This window comes from Hippocampus bargibanti, linkage group LG08 (genome assembly GCF_051943395.1).
Source record: "Hippocampus bargibanti isolate YZ-2025 linkage group LG08, ASM5194339v1, whole genome shotgun sequence".
Lineage (NCBI taxonomy): Eukaryota > Metazoa > Chordata > Actinopteri > Syngnathiformes > Syngnathidae > Hippocampus > Hippocampus bargibanti.
In genome coordinates, this window is record NC_142741.1 from 23,839,464 (window position 1) to 23,858,830 (window position 19,367).

General features: G+C 43.5%; 3 protein-coding genes and 10 non-coding genes across 19 annotated transcripts in view; 11 read left to right on the top strand and 2 right to left on the bottom strand.

The window, feature by feature from the left end:
- xk (X-linked Kx blood group antigen, Kell and VPS13A binding protein) overlaps positions 1 to 9,471 on the bottom strand; it is a 15,705-nt gene extending 6,234 nt beyond the window's left edge. Inside the window, exons 1-5 of one of the 7 annotated variants that reach the window (XM_089003389.1) lie at positions 8,855 to 9,471; positions 7,142 to 7,404; positions 6,769 to 7,079; positions 6,622 to 6,690; positions 5,270 to 6,474 (exon numbers count right to left, since the gene is read on the bottom strand). In XM_089003389.1, the coding sequence (XP_088859515.1) occupies positions 6,283 to 6,474; positions 6,622 to 6,690; positions 6,769 to 7,079; positions 7,142 to 7,404; positions 8,855 to 9,099 (1,080 nt within the window). In that variant the 5' untranslated portion in view covers positions 9,100 to 9,471 and the 3' untranslated portion in view covers positions 5,270 to 6,282. Of the gene's footprint in view, positions 1 to 604; positions 705 to 5,269; positions 7,080 to 7,141; positions 7,405 to 8,854 lie in introns of those variants that run through there. The other 6 variants (XM_089003391.1, XM_089003387.1, XM_089003385.1 and 3 more) reach the window with 6 other exon arrangements.
- Positions 1,631 to 5,123, top strand: LOC148894874 (dynein light chain Tctex-type 3-like). The gene is made up of 5 exons (XM_089003394.1): positions 1,631 to 1,748; positions 2,752 to 2,793; positions 2,889 to 3,012; positions 3,107 to 3,184; positions 4,685 to 5,123. The coding sequence occupies exons 1-5, from the start codon at positions 1,722 to 1,724 to the stop codon at positions 4,753 to 4,755; spliced, it is 342 nt and encodes a 113-aa protein (XP_088859520.1). The 5' UTR covers positions 1,631 to 1,721; the 3' UTR covers positions 4,756 to 5,123.
- Positions 9,472 to 11,631: 2,160 nt separating the features above from the next.
- Positions 11,632 to 19,070, bottom strand: LOC148894875 (lanC-like protein 3). Its single transcript, XM_089003392.1, has 5 exons — positions 18,106 to 19,070; positions 17,132 to 17,255; positions 15,822 to 16,019; positions 14,710 to 14,917; positions 11,632 to 11,904 (listed from the first exon to the last, which is right to left on the bottom strand). The coding sequence occupies exons 1-5, from the start codon at positions 18,646 to 18,648 to the stop codon at positions 11,745 to 11,747; spliced, it is 1,233 nt and encodes a 410-aa protein (XP_088859518.1). The 5' UTR covers positions 18,649 to 19,070; the 3' UTR covers positions 11,632 to 11,744.
- On the top strand, positions 12,419 to 12,501 carry trnal-cag (transfer RNA leucine (anticodon CAG)). The gene has a single exon. It is a non-coding gene; the product is annotated as a tRNA-Leu (tRNA).
- On the top strand, positions 12,598 to 12,680 carry trnal-cag (transfer RNA leucine (anticodon CAG)). Its single transcript has one exon. It is a non-coding gene; the product is annotated as a tRNA-Leu (tRNA).
- trnal-cag (transfer RNA leucine (anticodon CAG)) lies at positions 12,785 to 12,867 on the top strand. Its single transcript has one exon. It is a non-coding gene; the product is annotated as a tRNA-Leu (tRNA).
- trnal-cag (transfer RNA leucine (anticodon CAG)) lies at positions 12,964 to 13,046 on the top strand. Its single transcript has one exon. It is a non-coding gene; the product is annotated as a tRNA-Leu (tRNA).
- trnal-cag (transfer RNA leucine (anticodon CAG)) lies at positions 13,150 to 13,232 on the top strand. The gene has a single exon. It is a non-coding gene; the product is annotated as a tRNA-Leu (tRNA).
- On the top strand, positions 13,335 to 13,417 carry trnal-cag (transfer RNA leucine (anticodon CAG)). Its single transcript has one exon. It is a non-coding gene; the product is annotated as a tRNA-Leu (tRNA).
- On the top strand, positions 13,518 to 13,600 carry trnal-cag (transfer RNA leucine (anticodon CAG)). Its single transcript has one exon. It is a non-coding gene; the product is annotated as a tRNA-Leu (tRNA).
- Positions 13,704 to 13,786, top strand: trnal-cag (transfer RNA leucine (anticodon CAG)). The gene has a single exon. It is a non-coding gene; the product is annotated as a tRNA-Leu (tRNA).
- On the top strand, positions 13,892 to 13,974 carry trnal-cag (transfer RNA leucine (anticodon CAG)). Its single transcript has one exon. It is a non-coding gene; the product is annotated as a tRNA-Leu (tRNA).
- Positions 14,075 to 14,157, top strand: trnal-cag (transfer RNA leucine (anticodon CAG)). The gene has a single exon. It is a non-coding gene; the product is annotated as a tRNA-Leu (tRNA).
- Positions 19,071 to 19,367: the final 297 nt, after the last annotated feature.

Genomic DNA, 19,367 nt, shown 5'->3' on the forward strand with positions numbered 1-19,367 from the left:
ACAAATTATGGACACAACTTGTCCGGAGACGTCGGTTGTCTTTTCAGGCAATTTACAGTGGCATTGATGACTGGTGGATTTTCATATTAAAAGTTAGAACCCAATACAATAAACGCTGCTTGATTCGTCGTACCGCAACTCTTCAGCCACTTGAGCCCAACAATTTATTTGTTGAACACCCGATGATAGACTGGAATGGCTTCTAGGTGATTCGGGTGTGCTTCGGTGTTCCATTAATTATCCGAAATGAATGAATGTGACGGTGCAACGAGTTGACATGACAGTCTAGTCTCGAATCAACAACCACAGCAGCAAGCAAGCAACAGCAGCAGAAGCAGCCGTGGTGAGAAAATGCTTTTTTTTTGTTTTTGCTGCATTGCACCTACATGTGCAAACGCCGAACTTTACACGGTCCCACTAGAAACTGGTTGAACCTCTGGGGTCGTGATCAACCCCTCGACATTTTGAACCCCCCACTCCCAAACACACGCAATAGCGAGGAACAAGTGAAAAGCCGCTACCATATGTCAGTGACAAAACAACAGCCTGTTTTGTGTGCGTGTGCCTCGCGCACCGTTTGCCCGACGGGAAAGTCACGTCTTACCTGGAAGGAACGGGAAGGGGGTGGAGAGGCAAAAGGCAGTATCCGGCTCGTACCGGGTGTCGGTGATCGTGTGGAGGGGGTTTCGTCTTCTCGGCGCACCCTGTGAGTGAGAAGACACATTCATTGGCGGGGTGGTTTGAGACCAGGGGGCGTGGTGTTAGCATGCGAGTGCGTGCGTGTGCGTGTACTTGTTTGCGTGTGTAAATGTGTGCGCAGAGACTGCGTCTCAGGAGAGCAGGTTTTGTCATGAAAATCTTCTTCTTTTCCTTTCGGCTTTTCCCGTAATAAAAGTTGAATAAAAATTAACTGAAAAAAAAAAAGAATAATCATAATAATAATGCGTAAAGGACATCCGACGTCTCCGGATGAAGTTGTGTCGATAATTTGTAAAATGGCTTCAAATAACTTCTACTGAGTGTATTTTACAAAGATCCCACGACATATAGCTATATTTTATATTTTAAGACTCGTGCTGAATATTCAGGAAGTCTTGTTGTTGAGTAGATGACTATGCCTGATGTGACGTCACATCTGGAACGCCCCTGACCGAGAAAGCGACACACAATGCATTTTGGGTACTTTGTTTGGTCTGAAAACGTCATATTGATCCGTGTTGATGGCGAAATTAGAAGGACAACACATAAATAACGCGATGGTGAATCGTGTGTTGCACAAAGACTACAATTTGATACTAGTTGACACAAATTCCCAGCTGACAAATCAGCTACAAGCTAAATGTTGAAAGCAAACACAAAGCTGTAGCATCCATTGACGAAAAGAGATTGTTGTCGTTATGCCAAGTTATTACAATTGGTAAGTGGGTTTAATTTAAGTAAATGATTTAGTTTATATGTATGTAGTATTTACCTTATGTCTGATGCACAGCGTGTGAGTATTTTAGCCACCTTTGGTCAACAGTTCAGGTTGTCGGGCATGTCATTTTCGCAATTGTCATTCAAGTAATGTTTGCATATGACCACTAAGGGGCGCTAAAGAGGTGATTGGCCGTCGAAAGGTTTCTCTTTCCTGCACTCGTTGGTTGACGCATGCGCAAAACAAGAAGAGGTCGTAAAATCGATCGAATCTGAGGAAGTGACAGCAGCAAATCGGCGTATAAATGGAGGAGTATAACAATGGCGACGAGGTATACATTTTATGTTCCTATATAACCCTTTATATTCTGCGATGGAAGTATGAGCTGGCTTGGATTTGCCGCCGGTCGATCAACCCGAGTAGCGAAACGGCGATTGCCTTCACAAGGGTGGGTGGGGCACGGGAAGAAAGGAAAGTAATTACTGTATTATATTCGATATTTTCGTGCAAAACCTCCCCAATATATATGTAGTACTGTGTACTGATCTTGCTAAGAGTAGAGGTAACAATCATTTGTATCCGACGCCGCTCTTTCCCGTGCAAGCAATAACAATGCTGCAGACAAATAAATAATTCGTCCAAAAAGTTAGCGGTATGCCTCCCGTCTTGGTCGCATATCATTTCTGATTTTAAAATATAACCGTTATAAATTAAATAGCTGCAGATGATTTTACTTTGAAAATCTGCACCATGCTTTTACACAGTAACCTAACTCAGGGGAAACACACTTTTCACGTTTGTCCGCTATCGACCGAGACTTAATTCAGCTTTTACTTGATGTATAAAGAGATTTGTGTCTCACTCGATGTTGCACTTCAGCCTCCTTTACACAATTACATCATTTCTTGTGAACTTACTCGGCATCAAATTGACATTATTTTCTCGCTTTTTCCCGTACGAACTCAACTCAACATCATTTAATTTAATTCAACTTTAAACTAAATTTCAAGTACAGTAAAGTCTCGTTATATCGATATTCTCGGGAGTCGGGACTGTCGATATAACCGACCCTGTGCGCATGTAATTTTCTCCTTGCGTTCATAGAAATAGTATCGTAATAAGCGGTACTATCGATATAACGAGACTTAACTGTAACTGTTTTTGAAGAAAGGGATACCAAATTACTTAATCAAAAAAATAATCGACCGATTAACGAATTATAAAGTTTCTCGTAGCCATGCAAAAATGGCAAGTGGACATTAGTTTCTCCCACTGCGATATTTACGTTTGAATTTAATGTCAAAACAAAATGATCCCACTGCTTCTTCCCATAGGCGCTCTTCAATGCTGATGAGGCCACGAATAATATAAAAGAGGTAAGTGGAACAACTCATCTCACACTGGTGACAGGCAGTTTTACCATTTATAATAGTGATGCCAGTTTTTATGCTTGTGTGTGTTGATGCCACAGTGCATCGAGGGCGTCATCGGTGGCATGGACTACAGTCAAAGTAAAGTGAACCAGTGGAGCGCAAGCATCGTGGAGCACTCTCTTACTCACCTGGTCAAACAAGGACGCCCGTTCAAGTACATAGGTGATTAGCCAGTGACGTCTGAAGTGTTAAAAGTCTTTGAAGGTAGCGTGTGATGCATGTGTTTGTTTCTTTTTTTTGGGGGGGTTGGGGCCAGTTCACTGCACCATCATGCAGAAGAGCGGTGCTGGTCTACACACAGCAAATTCGTGCTACTGGGACAACGCCACTGATGGTGAGATATAATCAATCACATTGGATTGCTAATAACATCATACCATGACTTATTCCACATATGTTACTTTTATATGGGATATTTTTTGAATTGTGAACCAATCTTACAAAGACCATTTTGGCTGAAATCCAGTTCGTCTCGCCTACTGATAGCCAATGACAATGCTGCCACCGATCGCTATTATTGTCACGGCAAACCAGCAAAAGTAATCCTCAATCGTATATATTATTTTTTTGTCGCTGCGTACGGTCGGGTTGATAAAAGCATATCGTGCGTATGTGCGGTAAGCGGTCTGCATTTCCGCTTGTGTTACCGTTTCTTTATCATTTACAGTGATACCTTGGTTTACGAACCCCTTGGCTTACGAACGTTTCGGTTTACGAACGTTACATTTATGAACATTTTACCTTGGCATACGAACTATTTTTCGGGATACACACGGAGCTGCCACAGTGACTGATGTGTCGTTCGCGAACGAGCCCGTTCTCCGAACAAGAAAATGGTGGCCGACTGTTTTGTCCTCTATTCCCCGCCCCCAGTCTTCGGTTAAAGCCACGTGATTGGCAAGAACGCAGCAGTGAGGGGGGTGTTGAACATTAAAGAGATAGGCAGATGACAGAGAGGGAGGTGACAGAGCTTGAAACAAAAAAACAAAAGTGAAAAAAAAAACAAAAGTGAAATGGATAGAAAACAGTGAAATTTGGACTTGTTTCAACTTTGATAGTTCAAAAGCAGAGTGGTGACTGGAAGGTTAAAATATCCCATCAATCAGGCTACACAAATAACCCGCACAAGCCTTCTGTAGACTTGATGCAAAAAGCTATCAACCCAGCTAAACAGTACACAATTGATGAGGAACTAGGTAAAATTATCGCAGAGAAAGCAACTACAAGGGATCCTTTTGATTTCAAGATGGTGACAGAAGAAGGTTACGTTCCTCATCAAGTGTTTAATGCTGAGGAAACCGGCCACTCCATTCCATCAAGCCATCAACGACCATCACAAGGCGAAATAAAACGACTTTATTATACTGTACAGTTTATTTCTTTAATTATAATACCATAACACATTTATTATACATAAAATAAAGCATATTTTGTGTAGTTTTAAGGCTGAGAAAATTAAAAAGTAAAAAATTATTTTTTATGGGTACCTGGGAACGGATTATTCTCATTTTAATGGTTTCCTATGGGAAATTAATTTTTGGGATACACAATTTTCACCTTACACACACTGTCTGGGAACAAATTAAGTTCGTAAACCAAGGTATCACTGTATATAATATCCAGTGTACTACAACTTTTATACGGGAATTGTAATCATTTATAAGGGCAACTATTAGGTATGTCGATAGATAGCTAGCTTGTTAACTCGATACGTAGCTAGCTAGCTAGATGGATGCATGAATGGATATCTATATGTTTCTTTTTACATTTTCTATGACATTGTTCTACATATGCTTCAAAAGAAGTTCAGCACTTTTTAAAATGTGTTTTTCAGGAAGCTGCACAGTGCGATGGGAGAACCGCACCATGTATTGTGTGGTCAGCGTCTTCGCCGTAGCGATATGACGGCAACAAAACCTCGTCGTGGCTATGATGATGCTCATAGCTAGCTTCCGGTATTTATCCCAGCTATCAAAACAGCCTAGGATTGACAGGAATCGTGTCATCGTGTGATAAAACGCATTGAGAAGCTCACTCAATGCAAATTGAGCAAATGTAGTGACCTCACATCTCTTTCCGGGCAGTGCGGCATCTCCATTGTTATGTTCTAAAGTAGGCCTATCCTTCAAATGTTTATGTGCATAAGGCAATGATTTGTTATTTATGATGCGTTTGGTCCAACTCTAGTCAAGAATGTTTTTTTTTCCAGATGTATTGTTTTGCTCTGTGTTTACATTGATATTTAATAAAAAAAAATATATACTGTATATAGATTGCAAATTGTCCTTTTTTTTTCTTGTTGGCGTTCATTTAAAGGACAACCGACGTCACTTTTTTTGTTTTTTAACTGACATCAGAAAAAAGTTTTATAGCATCTAAAATACCCAAAACACAGTTTGATATTTTTAGTCAAATGCAAAACAGCAATAAAAATGAGTTAAAGCAGGGGTGTCAAAGTCATTTTTTTGCCGCGGGCCACATTGTAGTTATGGTTTCCTCTCGAGGGCCGTTATGAATTTGGGGAACCCATTAGAATGTTTAAATCCTTTCAAATATTGCATATAGAGCACACAGCAAATGAATAAATAACTCGTTTTCAAATCTGAAGTCAAGAATAATGACTTTTATTGTGGTTGACATCCAAAAATATGAAATTTTGGCTCAGATTTTAGCAATCATCATGGAATTTAACAAGTTTGATTTGCTTTCGCGGGCCGAAAAAAATGATGTGGCGGGCCGGATTTGGCCCGCGGGCCTTGACTTTGACACATGTGAGTTAAAGTGTCCCAAAACTACTTCAAAATGACCTTGGAGTTTCAGAAGGTTCCGCCCCCTTGTTCGTGACATCACGCCAGTACGTCTTTCCTTGCTCTAGAATCAAAACAATGGCGACTCATCCAGTTATGAATATGATTCAAATAGTTCTGAAGAGGAAAGCACACATGTTTGCAATCGATTAAAGAAGTATTTCCGCGTCATTTTGAGGCGTCTGGATTCCAATGTAGCGTCCCAGAAAATGCCCAAGATGGCGCCCAAGCTCCGTTGGAAATGGGCTGATTTGTCTGCTGGGAACTTGTGTCAACTACTATCACATAGTAGTCTTGGTGCAACACACAACGATTCACCATCGCGTTAATTATGTGTTTTCCTTCTAATTTCGCCATCTACACAAAGTTTTCAGACCGAACACAGTACCCAAAATGCATTGTGTGTCGCTTTCTCGGTCAGGGGCGTTCCCTCCGTGACGTCACGTCAGGCATCGTCACCAACTCGAAAAACAAGACTTCCTGAATATTCAGTGAGAGTCTTAAAACATAAAATATTGCTATATACGGTGGAATCTTTGTGAAATACGCTCAGTAGAAGTCATTTGAAGCCATTTTACAAATTATGGACACAACTTGTCCGGAGACGTCGGTTGTCCTTTAATGGTCAAGCATTGCGCTCCCCGCCATTCAACGGTTCTTGACCCGATGAAGTACTGACTTTGCCTCGAGGCTCAAACTCCTCGTGAGGGTCATCGGTCGACTCATCCGAACCGCACGAAAGGCAGAGGAGGGCGCAGCAGCCTCCGAAACCCTGGCTCACGCTGGACAAAAAAAGCTGACGGCACGGGTGGCAGACCTGGTAAAAGACCGACATAAAGAAAATGCAGGCAGCGTAGGCCGCCAGTAGCTCCAGCATCAGTAGCTGCGCCGGCATAAACTCATAGACATCGGTCCTGTAGATGTACCAGAGTAGCAGCAGCAAAGCGTTTTCAATGAAACGCACCATGTAGTACGCCGCCATGCGGTACCAGTTCTGGGACTTGTTGATCAAGTCGGGGTCGCTGAGCTTCACCTGCACGGCCGACCAGCAGAACACGTTGATGCCGGCGTACAGGAAGGTGAGCATACCCAACACGACGGCGGTGCCCACGCGCGTCAGAGTCTTCTCGATGTGTTGCGGGAAGGGCGAATGGCTCCTCCAGAACAGGATCCAAGGGTAGAAAAAGAAGGCCAGGAAGTTGACCAGAACCACGGGTAAAACCCAGACTTTCAGGGCCGAGCTGAACAGAACCAGCACCACCACGCGACTGGCGATCTCGCAGCTGCGCCACGTGAAGACGCACAGGTAAGCCGAGGGACTCATGGACACTTGGTACTCATCGTATTTGATTTTGATGGCCAGGATGTTGCAGCGCAGAGCGCCGTACACGATGGACAGCATGGAGATGGCCATCAAAGTGCCTGGACAGAAACAGCGCCGCCTTGGGATACATCTTTCGAATGATCCGCGAGGTCCATCTCACCTCTTCCGACAGACACGCCTCGCTGAAGCACGCAGATGTAAAGCTGGAGGGTGAGCTGCGGAGCCGATCCTAAGAAAGCTTGCATGACGGCGGTGCGCGCGAAGGCCGCCCGGTGCGTCACCAACTTGCCCTCGGCCTGACCCACCTGGCGCTCCACCTCCTCTGATTCGCCGCGACGGGGCATCTGCTTCTTCCTGGTGATGCTGACGTAGGATTCCTCAACGCGACCCACGCTGCCGTAGGTACAGAATGCCTCCAAACACCTTTGAGAGAATGAGAGAGATTAGACAGAAGAAGAAATTATCATATTTAAAGGACAACCGACACCACTTTTTTGTTTCCTAACTGACATCGGAAAAACGTTTTATGGCATCTAAAATACCCAAAACACGCAGGATGATATTTTTAGTCAAATGCAAAACACCAATAAAAATGACTTAAAGTGTCCCAAAACTACTTCAAAATGACCTCGGAAATGGCAAGTTTCAGAAGGTCCCGCCCCCTTGTTCGTGACATCACAGCAGGACGTCTTACCTCGCTCTAGAATCACAACAATGGCTTCAAATTCGGAAAAGATGCTTTCTTGTTACTCATCCAGTTATGAATATGATTGAAATAGTTCTGAAGAGGAAAGCATCAATGTTTGCAATCGATTAAAGAAGTCTTTCCGGGTCATTTTGAGGCGTCTGGACTGCAATGTAGCGTCCCAGAAAATGCACAAGATGGCGCCCAAGCTCCATTGGAAATGGGCTGATTTGTCTGCTGGGAATTTGTGTCAACTAGTATCAAATAGTAGTCTGGGTGCAACACACAACGATTCACCATCGCGTTATTTATGTGTTTTCCTTCTAATTTCGCAACACAAAGTTTTCAGACCAAACAAAGTACCCAAAATGCATTGTGTGTCGCTTTCTCGGTTAGGGGCGTTCCCTCCGTGACGTCACGTCAGGCATCCTCGTCAACTCGAAAACAGGACAGACAAATGCACTGACGTGATGGAAGGACACAACTTGTCCGCAGGTGTCGGTTGTCCTTTAAATTTGCATATACTCTCAATAAATAGCTTGGCAGAGGGCTGCAGAATTTGGGCGTCTATCATGAATGACATGTCAACTTTGTGGTTCAATAAAGGTTGAGAAATGCTTAGAAACACCATCACGTGTATTTCATCATCATTCATTCTTCACATTCCACAAGTAGCTGTTTTTGTCTTAGATAAGAGGAAATGCGTCTGCTCGCTTCCCCTCTCAGCTCATGTTGTCAGAAGATAAGGAGGCTAACGGTGTCAGGCGCTATTCTTAGATCTGCTCTTCGCTTGGGAAACACGCAATTCCCCTTGTCAGTGTAAACTTGATGAGGAAAAGGAAAGAAGACCGGATCAGATACTCGGCGAGCCATATGCAATCATCAAAAGAGCCATAGGTTCCCGACCTCTGCTCTACTGTATACAAAAATTTAAAATTTCACGTTTTGGCATTTTAGATCTGGAGGGATTCTGACCCTCTTCAGCCCTCATGTCTTATGGACCCAACGGGTTGAAACAACGAGGGCATGGAAAACACGTCAATGAGTCAGTATTGAATTGATCAGCTGACTGCAACTAACAAATTAGAAACGACCGCATGGGTGGGAAAAACCACCCACGCAACCCCCCGCGCCCCTTGTGTGTTTTTATTTATTTAATCACCGAAACAAATCAAGCCGACCACCGACCTGACGATGGGTCCGAATTGCAGGATGTGCAAGAGCAAAATGAGCGGCCGGTCCCTGCCAAGATCCCGGTGGAAAAAGATGAGGGCGAGCTGCACCAGCATTGACGGCACCAGCGAGAAGAGCAAGGTAAGCTGTTGCCAGACTTTGTCCCCCGCCGAATGGTACGTGGAGCTCAGGTAGAGCGCCGCAGTGGTCTCGGCCGTGAACAGGGACACCGACACAAAGATGGAGCAGGGCAGTAGCATTCTCGCTCACGCCGCCATGGAGGAGGCAGGCCGACGGACGCCAGTTCCTTCGGCGTCGGCGGCTCGGATGGCGCCCTGGTGTGGAGTGCCGCGCGACCTGCCGCAGACCATCCGCCTCCCCCAACGCCTCCAGAGATGTTTTCAACAGCCCGGGTGTAATTCCGACGGTTGTCGATAGAGGGCGCTATAGGACGGAAGCCGGCGATTTTCAGGGCGCGCGGCGTCACACAGCTCTGCAGGGACAGGCCAGACGCGTTCAACACGAAGCTCTTTGTGACGCGTGCCGTCCGAAGAAGATCAAATGTCACGAATTTTCATGAAAAACGCTGTCGTGTGGATCATTTGAAACCCTGCTGCCACACATTTCCGGGTTATGCACGGTGGGAGTTTCAAACGTCTGGACGAGATCATCTGCCCCCCCCCTCAAACGGCAGAATATGGCCCAGGATCGAAGAGTTTAAACGTTAGAGGACAATCGAGACCATTTTTTTTGTTTCCTAACATCAGAAAAACGTTTTCTCGCATCTAAAATACCCAAAACATGCAGGGTGATATTTTTAGTCAAATGAAAAACACCAATAAAAATGACTTAAAGAGATTAGTCGTGATTAGTTGTGTCCATATTTTGTAAAATCACTTCAAATGACTTCTACTGAGCGTATTTTACAAAGATTCCACCGGATATCGCTATATTTTACGTTTTAAGACTCACGCTGAATATTCAGGAAGTCTTGTTTTCGCGTTGGTGACGATTCCGGATGTGACGTCACGTGTGTAACGCCCCTGACCGAGAAAGCGACACACAATGCATTTTGGGTACTTTGTTTGGTCTGAAATCTTCGTGTTGATCCGTGTTGATGGCGAAATTAGAAGGAAAAAAAATAAATAATGCAATGCTGACTCGTTGTGTGTTGCACCAAAACTACTATTTGATTCTAGTTGACACAAATTCCCAGCAGACAAATCAGCTCATTTCCAACATAGCTTGGGCGCCATCTTGTGCATTTTCTGGTCGCTACATTGGAGTCCAGATGCTTCAAACGTGACGTCCAGGCGTGACGTCACAAACTCGCCATTTCCGGGGTCATTTTGAAGTAGTTTTGGGACACTTTAACTCATTTTTATTGGTGTTTTGCATTTGACTAAAAATATCATACTGCATGTTTTGGGTATTTTAGATATATAGATATAAAACGTTTTTTCTGATGTCAGTTAGGAAACAAAAAAAATGGTGTCGGTTGTCCTTTAAAGTTGGAATTGATGAACACTTGTTTGGAATAAAATGCTGATTCTGTGTCACGCTTTTGGCTTAGTATAAGTGAAAAACACACACTTAGGGAAAAAAATAGGACCTATTTAATGAAGACTGAACATGCATTTGCAGCTGAACTCTTGATTAACAAAAGTTTCCACTTCTGTCGTGGGCTACAAAACACAAACAGACACTCCAAACAGGCACAATTAGAATGAGGACACTTAGTTTGGGGGCCTTTTTTTCTCCACCAAATGTAATCGGTCACTTTTATGAAGAATCGCCATATTCTCGTCAGATACGTACCACGTGTTCAACATGTCCGTTCATCTGTCCAGTAGCCACAACCAACTTTGGCTAGACCTGCACAATCGAAGGAAATCCGACACAAGAGCTGTTTTAAACAATCACTTGAACAACAAATAGCGTCTTGATTCTCGCACTTTAAGACAATATCACCAATATCACCAAGTACAGTGATACGTTGGCTTACGAACTTAATTGGTTCCCAGACAGAATGTGTAAGGCCAAAAGTGTGTATCCCAAAAAATAATTTCCCATAGGAAACCATTAAAATGAGAATAATCCGTTCCCAGGTCCCCATAAAACATCGTTTTTCTACAAAATAAGCCTTAAAACTACACGAAATATACCTTATTTTATGTATAATAAATGTGCTATTGTATTGTAATTAAAGAAATAAACTGTACTGTCTAATAAAGTCATTTTATTTACCTTTGTAATGGTCATTGATGGAATGGAGTGGCCGGTTTCATCAGGATTAAACACTTGATGAGGAACGTAGCCTTCTTCTTTCACCATCTTGAGAAACGATCCCTTGTAGGTGCTTTCTCTACGATAATTTTACCTAGTTCCTCATCAATTAAGTTCTGTTTGGCTGGGTTGATAGCTTTTTGCATCAAGTGTACAGATGGCTTGTGCGGGTTATTTGTGAAGCCTGATTGATGGGATATTTTAACCTTGCAGTCTACACTCTGCCTTTGAACTATCAAAGTTGAAACAAGTCCAAATTTAACTGTTTTCTATCAATTTTATCACTCTATCTCTCTGTCGTCTGCATGTTTCTTGAATGTTTCACCCCTTACCCCCTCACTGCTGCGCTTCTTGACCAATCACGTGGCTTTAACCGATGACTGGGGGCGGGGAATAGAGGACCAAAACAAGCCGGCTGCCATTTTCTTGTGAGGAAAACGGGTTCGTTCGCGAACGACACATCACTCATTGTGGCCGCTCCGTGTGTGTCCCAAAAAATAGTTCGTATGCCAAGGTAAAATTTTCATAAATGTAACGTTCGTAAACTGAAAAGTTCGTAAGCCAAGGGGTTCGTAAACCGAGGTATCACTGTATTCTATCTCTTTGTGTGTTCTGCCCTTCACTCAAAGACGCTGAAGAGCGGGAATTCGGCTTGCTCGGGTTGCAGCAGGTCCACCAGGAAGCAGACGGTCCCAGACAGGCCTTCGAAGAGGCTGTAGACGCTGGTGACGGAGCGCGAGCCTGCCTTGAACTCTTCAGTGAACAGGAACTCCGCAAACCTTTGTGGAGGGAAAACCAAAGGTTGAAAAAGAATGTTGAGATGGAGAGAGACAAAGCACAAACCTTCCGTTAGGATTATGTCATGATTTCATCATTAACCAATGATCCAAATGGATGCACTGATGTACTGTCGCGGCTTGGAATTGAAGCGGATTTACATGGGACATGACCATAACGGATAGTCTTCAAAGACTAATGTGAAGGGGAAAAAATAATTCTAAAAATTGCCCTTAATGGACAACCGACAACTCCGGACAAGTTGCGTCCATAATTTGTAAAATCATTTCAAATGATTTCTGCTGAGCGTATTTGACAAAGATTCCACGGCATATAGCTATATTTTACGTTTTAAGACTTGCGCTGAATATTCCGGAAGTCTTGTTTTTTGAGTTGGTGACGAGTCTGTATGTGACGTCACAGAAGGAACGCCCCTGACTGTGAAAGCGACACAGAATGCATTAAAATGAATTTTTAAAAATTTACAAAAAAAAAGATAACCACCGCTTGCAGCATGTCAGAATGGCCGAGCGGTCTACGGCGCTGCGTTCAGGTCGCAGTCTCTCATGGAGGCGTGGGTTCGAATCCCACTTCTGACACGTATCTGCTGTTTTATGACTATCGTGGCATGGATAATATTAAAATGATTATTTTTTAATTTACAAAAAATATATAAATGACAACTATAATTGCAAGTCAGAATGGCCGAGCGGTCTAAGGCGCTGCATTCAGGTTGCAGTCTCCCCTGGAGGCGTGGGTTCGAATCCCACTTCTGACACGTATCTGCTGTTTTATGACTATTGTGGGATGGATAATATGAAAATATATATATTTTTTAATTTATAAAAAAAAAAAAAACATTAATGACAACTACCATTGCAAGTCAGAATGGCCGAGCGGTCTAAGGCGCTGCGTTCAGGTCGCAGTCTCTCATGGAGGCGTGGGTTCGAATCCCACTTCTGACACGTATCTGCTGTTTTATGACTATCGTAGCATGGATAATATTAAAATGATTTTTTTTTAATTTACAAAAAAAATATTAATGACAACTATAATTGCAAGTCAGAATGGCCGAGCGGTCTAAGGCGCTGCGTTCAGGTCGCAGTCTCCCCTGGGGGCGTGGGTTCGAATCCCACTTCTGACACATATCTGCTCTTTTAAGACTATTGTGGGATGGATAATATGAAAATGATTTTTTTTTTTTTTTTAATTTACAAAAAAAATATTAATGACAACTATAATTGCAAGTCAGGATGGCCGAGCGGTCTAAGGCGCTGCGTTCAGGTCGCAGTCTCCCCTGGAGGCGTGGGTTCGAATCCCACTTCTGACAGATCATTGCCATTTCATGAGTACTGTGGGATGGATGATATTAAAATATATATTTTTTTTAATTTACAAAAAAAAAAAACATTAATGACTGCTATAATTGCAAGTCAGAATGGCCGAGCGGTCCAAGGCGCTGCGTTCAGGTCGCAGTCTCCCCTGGAGGCGTGGGTTCGAATCCCACTTCTGACACATGCCTGCTGTTTTATGACGATCGTGGGATGGATAATATGAAACTGTATATTTTTTTTAATTAACAAAAAAAAAACAGTAATGACTACCATAAGTGCAAGTCAGGATGGCCGAGCGGTCTAAGGCGCTGCGTTCAGGTCGCAGTCTCCCCTGGAGGCGTGGGTTCGAATCCCACTTCTGACACGTATCTGCTGTTTTATGACTATCGTGGGATGGATAATATGAAACTGTATATTTTTTTTTATTTACAAAAAAAAAAAAACATTAATGACTACCATAATTACAAGTCAGGATGGCCGAGCGGTCCAAGGCGCTGCGTTCAGGTCGCAGTCTCCCCTGGAGGCGTGGGTTCGAATCCCACTTCTGACACGTATCTGCTGTTTTATGACTATTGTGGGATGGATAATATGAAAATATATATATTTTTTTAATTTATAAAAAAAAAAAAAACATTAATGACTGCTATAATTACAAGTCAGAATGGCCGAGCGGTCCAAGGCGCTGCGTTCAGGTCGCAGTCTCCCCTGGAGGCGTGGGTTCGAATCCCACTTCTGACACGTAACTGTCATTTTATGACTATCGTGGGATGGATAATGTGAAAATGATTTTTTTTTTAAAATTGACAGAAAAGAAGATGGACTACTATCATTGCTACATGTCAGGATGGCCGAGCAGTCTAAGGCGCTGCGTTCAGGTCGCAGTCTCCCCTGGAGGCGTGGGTTCGAATCCCACTTCTGACACGTAACTGTCATTTTATGACTATCGTGGGATGGATAATATGAAAATGATTTTTTTTTAACTTACAAAAAAAAAATTAATGACTACTATAATTGCAAGTCAGAATGGCTGAGCGGTTCAGGTCGCAGTCTCTCCTGAGGTGCGGGTTCGAATCCCACTTCTGACAAATAGGTGTTGTCTTAAGACTATGGGAGGGATTGATCATACCAAAATGTTTCTTAAGAAATTACACATAAATAACCACTACCATTCCGGCATGGCCGAGTGGTCTAAAGCTCTTCCAGGTCGCAATCTCTCTTGGAGGTGTGGGTTCGAATCCCATTTCTGACCGCAATCTGTTGTCTTGTCTTATGACCATTGTGGGACTGACAATAGATTTTGTCCTTTTCTAAACGAATGTCTTTCAGAACCAGTCAAAAGAAAACAAATGACAGGTTCCTCTTATCGGACCGTACCAATCAAAGCTGAGCTTTTCTCCTTGTGAAAGCAAATTCACACACAATCACGCTCTTGTAATTGGATCTCATCCAGGTTGTGTGCGATGTGATTCTTGCCTTTGAGCTCTGTAGATATATTTGGAGTTGCCAGTCAGACGGTAGAGTAACAGGAAGACGTAAGCGCTGCCGGCTACGCCGTGGCAGATGCCGGGACCTTTCTTCAGTAGACCTTTCTGCCACACCAGTTCTCCACTGCGGATGCACGTGTCCAAATACTGCGGCTTCTTGTTAATCAAGTAAGCCTTAGCGAAAAGAAAAGCCACACCTGCGGATCGAACGGATGCAATTGATATCAATTCAGGAGGCATTGGCGAGCAAAGATCTGCAGATGAGTTTCTTCCAAGCTTAGCAAGAATTTGTTACGGCCACGAGTAGTTCATCAACGCTTGGATCGAGTTGTATACAGGTTAGTCGATTGATTATGATGAATCCATAGATACAGACGCACCCCAATTTACAAACATTTAAAGGAAAACCGACGCCTCCAGACAAGTTGTGTCCATAATTTGTAAAATGGCTTCGACTGAGCATATTTTACAAAGATTCCACAGCATAGAGCTTTATTTTACGTTTTAAGACTCACGCTGAATATTCCGGAAGTCTTGTTTTCGAGTTGGTGACGAGTCCGTACGTGACGTCACTGAAGGAACGCCCCTGACCGAAAAAAAGGACACACTTCCATCACGTCAATGCATTTGGCTGTACTTGGTTGGTCTGAAAACTTTGTGTCGCACCAAAAAAGAGGCAGAAGAGGGCGACAAAGCTCCATGTAAGGAATTAATCAGCCTGTGGAAACGGGCTAATTAATTCCTTACAGGAGGTAACTTTAGTTTATTGGTGTTTTATGTTTGACTAAAAATATCAGCCTGCATGTTTTGGGTATTTTAGATGCGATAAAACGTTTTTCTGATGTCAGTTAGGAAACAAAAAAATGGTGTCGGTTGTCCTTTAAACATACATTCCATACAAAATATAGCATTGAAGCCACTTACGAACAAATTCACCTTACGAATGACTGCTCGGAACGTATCTCGTCCGTAAGGTGGGGAGCGTCTGTAGTTAATCAACCCTTGGATTGGATGAATCAATAGATATTGGCCACACCCCTCATTTATTGCAGCGTACAAGTTGATGGAAAGATCTGATTCTGAATTGAAGTAGAAGAATACCCGGAGCTCCGTGACACCAGTGGACCAGTTCATTCTCACGCTCGATCACGGCGCCCAGCTCGGCAGGCCAGTTGCAGTTCTGCTCTTGGTTCATGAGGAAATCGACGCTCTGCCACACCAGGTCTTTATCGGCACCGCTCAGTAGGTCCTGGTAGCTCAGCAACATCTGTAGTATCGACGACAAGCCGTGGGCAGCGCCTAGCGAAGGGCGGGGGTGGGTTGGTGGGGGGGACATGCAAAACCCAACCAAAAACAAAGCATGGCAGAAAAAACGTCCCATGCTAAGGATATGCGAACACAACCTGCCGCATAGACGACGTCATTGTCACAAAGTATACTGGGCAGCCATGTGTGTTTAGTTCTTTTAGTTTAATCACGTTTACAGTGATACCTTGGCTTACAAACTTAATTGGTTCCCAGACAGTGTGTAAGTCGAAAAGTGTGTATCCCAAAAATTAATTTCCCATAGGAAACCATTAAAATGAGAATAATCCGTTCCCAGGTCCCCATAAAACATAATTTTCTATTTTAAAACGACACAAACTTTCTACTTTCTACATTAAAACTACACAAAATATACATTATTTTATGTACAATAAATGTGCTATGGTATTATAATTAAAGAAATAAACTGTACTATACAATAAATTTGTTTTATTTACCTTTGGGATGGTCGTTGATGGCTTGATGGAATGGAGTGGCCGGTTTCATCAGTATTAAACACTTGATGAGGAACGTAACCTTCTTTCACCATCTTGAGGAATAATAATACATTTCATTTATGAGGAATGATCCTTTGTAGGTGCTTTCTCTGCGATAATTTTATCTAGTTCCTCATCAATTGTGTTCTGTTTAGCTGGGTTGATAGCTTTTTGCATCAAGTGTACAGATGGCTTGTTCGGGTTGTTTGTGATGGGATATTTTAACCTTGCAGTCTACACTCTGCCTTTGAACTATCAAAGTTGAAACTCTCTCACTGTCGTCTGCCTGTCTCTTTAATGTTTAAACCACTTTACCTCACTGCTGCGTTCTTGACCAATCACATGGCTTTAACCGAAGACTGGACATTTTGAACACCCATGCGAACACAGGACACATATGTTCTCATTTAGAGTTAAAATAAAGCCGACATAATCAATAGAAGGGCGATGATCACTTAAATCGTTTATTTTTTTTCCACTTGTGGTTTTCAGTTAGTCCTTTCAGTTTTGCCCCAATGGAACTGGATTAAAACATTTCCATAGAATCAATCGTAATTACCCGTACCACCACACCCTCCACCCCATCACTCAAATGTGAGTTGTTCTTACCAAGGTACTCTGTCCCGTAGTATGAGTACATGAGGGGGAAAGGCTTTCGCTTTTTCCGAGCATACTGTTTTCCAGACTCGATGATGGCTTGGCAGATTGACTTGATTTGATCCTTGCTGAGTATCTGCAGGGTGAATATTGTAGAATTTGTTATTCATACTCAAAATCTCACAATTTCAGTACAATGCAAAATTGTGTATTTGGGCATGTGACTGCCCCATCGTAGACATTTATTTACGTATATATATGAGTGATAGTAATTGCGGCTCTTTTCAGAGACCGGGAGCGGGAATAGAGGACAAAAAAATTGGCTCCCATTTCCGGCTCCTTGTTTGTTCCGACTCTCTTCGTTCACTTCAGAGATCCATACCTGTCAAATTATACGTTTTCCCTGTATTTGACACGTTTTTTTTTTTTATCATTTCAAATAATGTACGGCGTACTACAACTTTTATATGGCACACCAGCAAAAGTAATCCTCAATTGTTTCTACACCCTATATATATTTTTTTTTTTCTCGCTGCATATAGTTGGATTGATTAAGGCACAGTGTGCGCAATGCGTCTGCATTTCTGCGTTTTTTTTCTAATAAGGTACGGCGTACTGTAACTTTTATACAGGAATTTTAATCATTTATAAGGGATATTAACTAAGGTTGACAGGTATGAAGATCCGGCTCTAAGAACCGGCTCGTTCGCGAACGACACACCACTCATATCTACGCGTCCCTCTCACCGTCCTATTAAAAAACGAATAGTTCGGTTCACTCTATAAAAACGATACAAGAACTTCAAAACAGACCCACGTGGCTGAAAACTTCAATATGTAGAGTGGAGTGACCGCCCGAGGATATAATTTGAGCGGTTCACCGGAAAATCGCCAGATTTCCCATTCGGGTCATACTCGTTTACTGTGTGTTGGTTGTGGAGTAGCCGTGTAATCGAAAACGGCTCGTGGTGGTAAAGTAATCTCACCTCAATGCCCAGCTTCTGTTTGAGGACCAGGGCGGCGCAAAGGTAGCCCGCCCGACCCACGAACAGCTCATCGGAACCGCACTCCAAGAAATGGATGGGCGCGCACACCTCCCACAATTTGCGAAATTTCGTCAGAGGCTTGACGAAGTCAGCCAAACCCAACGACTTGTAGATGATCGCGGCCGCGGCGTACACGCCCGCACTGCCGAGCAGGAAGGCGGCGCGCACGCACCTGTCCGGCTCGGCGTCCGCGTAGCGAAGCGACACGTCGATGATGCGCTTGGCCGCCTTCAGGTACGCGTCGCGCCGTTCGGAGAACAGCGGACACTCGCTGACGTGACAAAGCATATACGCCACGCCGGCTGGACCGTCGTAAAGCCCGCCGTCGCAGTCATCCTCCTCGCTTGAAATGGGGACCTTTTTGAGGATTCTGTCCACCGTTGCCACCACGGCCGGAACCACCGTTTCGGCCCCGTGGTCGGGCAGCAGGGCGCTCTTGTTGTATTCCGAGAAGCGGTTGGCGAAGCAGCGGTTGTTCTCCATCCCCGGAGGAAGTGGCCGAAAACGGCGGCGACCGGAGGACTGTTCGTCTCTCTGCCTTCAGTAACCAAGGATGACTGTTCGTCTCTCTGCCTTCAGTAACCAAGGATGACTGTGGTCAAGCCACTTGCAAAATTGAAGTGAGCCGCCACTTCGATTGTCAACACGATGCATTACGGTAATCTGTCGCTCTGTCACTGGCGAGCGGCGTTGACCTTCAAAATAAAAGCGTTTCAACAAATGCATTTACGGCAGTGGTTTGGATAAAAATATTTTTTCAAGTGTGTCGGACAACGCATACGGTCACCCAGGGAGAATAAAAACTCTCCGAACAGTGCAAAGAAGCGTTCTCGAGTAGAGAGAAATTTAAATAAATGGTTAATCGACATTAATCTCACCTTAAAAAAAAAATATTGAAACAAAGCTTGTTGCCTGGGCGAACGTGATCCTAGCCCGACAGCCAAAAAACCGCTTGTTTGACTATTTTTTTTGTACAATGGCTATCTGGCTGGCTATCTATCTAGCTTGTTAGCTTGCTAGCTAGCTTTCTATTTGTTTTACTCTTCTATTTGAGCTACTTCCGGGATGAGTGGACGCTGGCGCGTGTGGCTGCCGCTTCTCACACACAGAAAAACTTATCCCGTGACTGTTAAGTGACCTTGAGTTTTGAAAGGCGCTTACAAATGAAATGTTTGATTATTATTTAATCAAAACCACCGCCG

Coding starts and splice junctions, on each gene's coding strand:
- LOC148894875 (XM_089003392.1), bottom strand. CDS start 18,648: ATGGAGAACAACCGCTGCTTCGCCAACCGCTTCTCGGAATACAACAAG. Junction 17,256..18,105: donor AACAGAAGCTGGGCATTGAG/GTGAGATTACTT, acceptor TTCACCCTGCAG/ATACTCAGCAAGGATCAAAT. Junction 16,020..17,131: donor CTACGGGACAGAGTACCTTG/GTAAGAACAACT, acceptor GCCCTTCGCTAG/GCGCTGCCCACGGCTTGTCG.
- LOC148894874 (XM_089003394.1), top strand. CDS start 1,722: ATGGAGGAGTATAACAATGGCGACGAG. Junction 3,013..3,106: donor ACGCCCGTTCAAGTACATAG/GTGATTAGCCAG, acceptor GGTTGGGGCCAG/TTCACTGCACCATCATGCAG. Junction 3,185..4,684: donor CTGGGACAACGCCACTGATG/GTGAGATATAAT, acceptor TGTGTTTTTCAG/GAAGCTGCACAGTGCGATGG.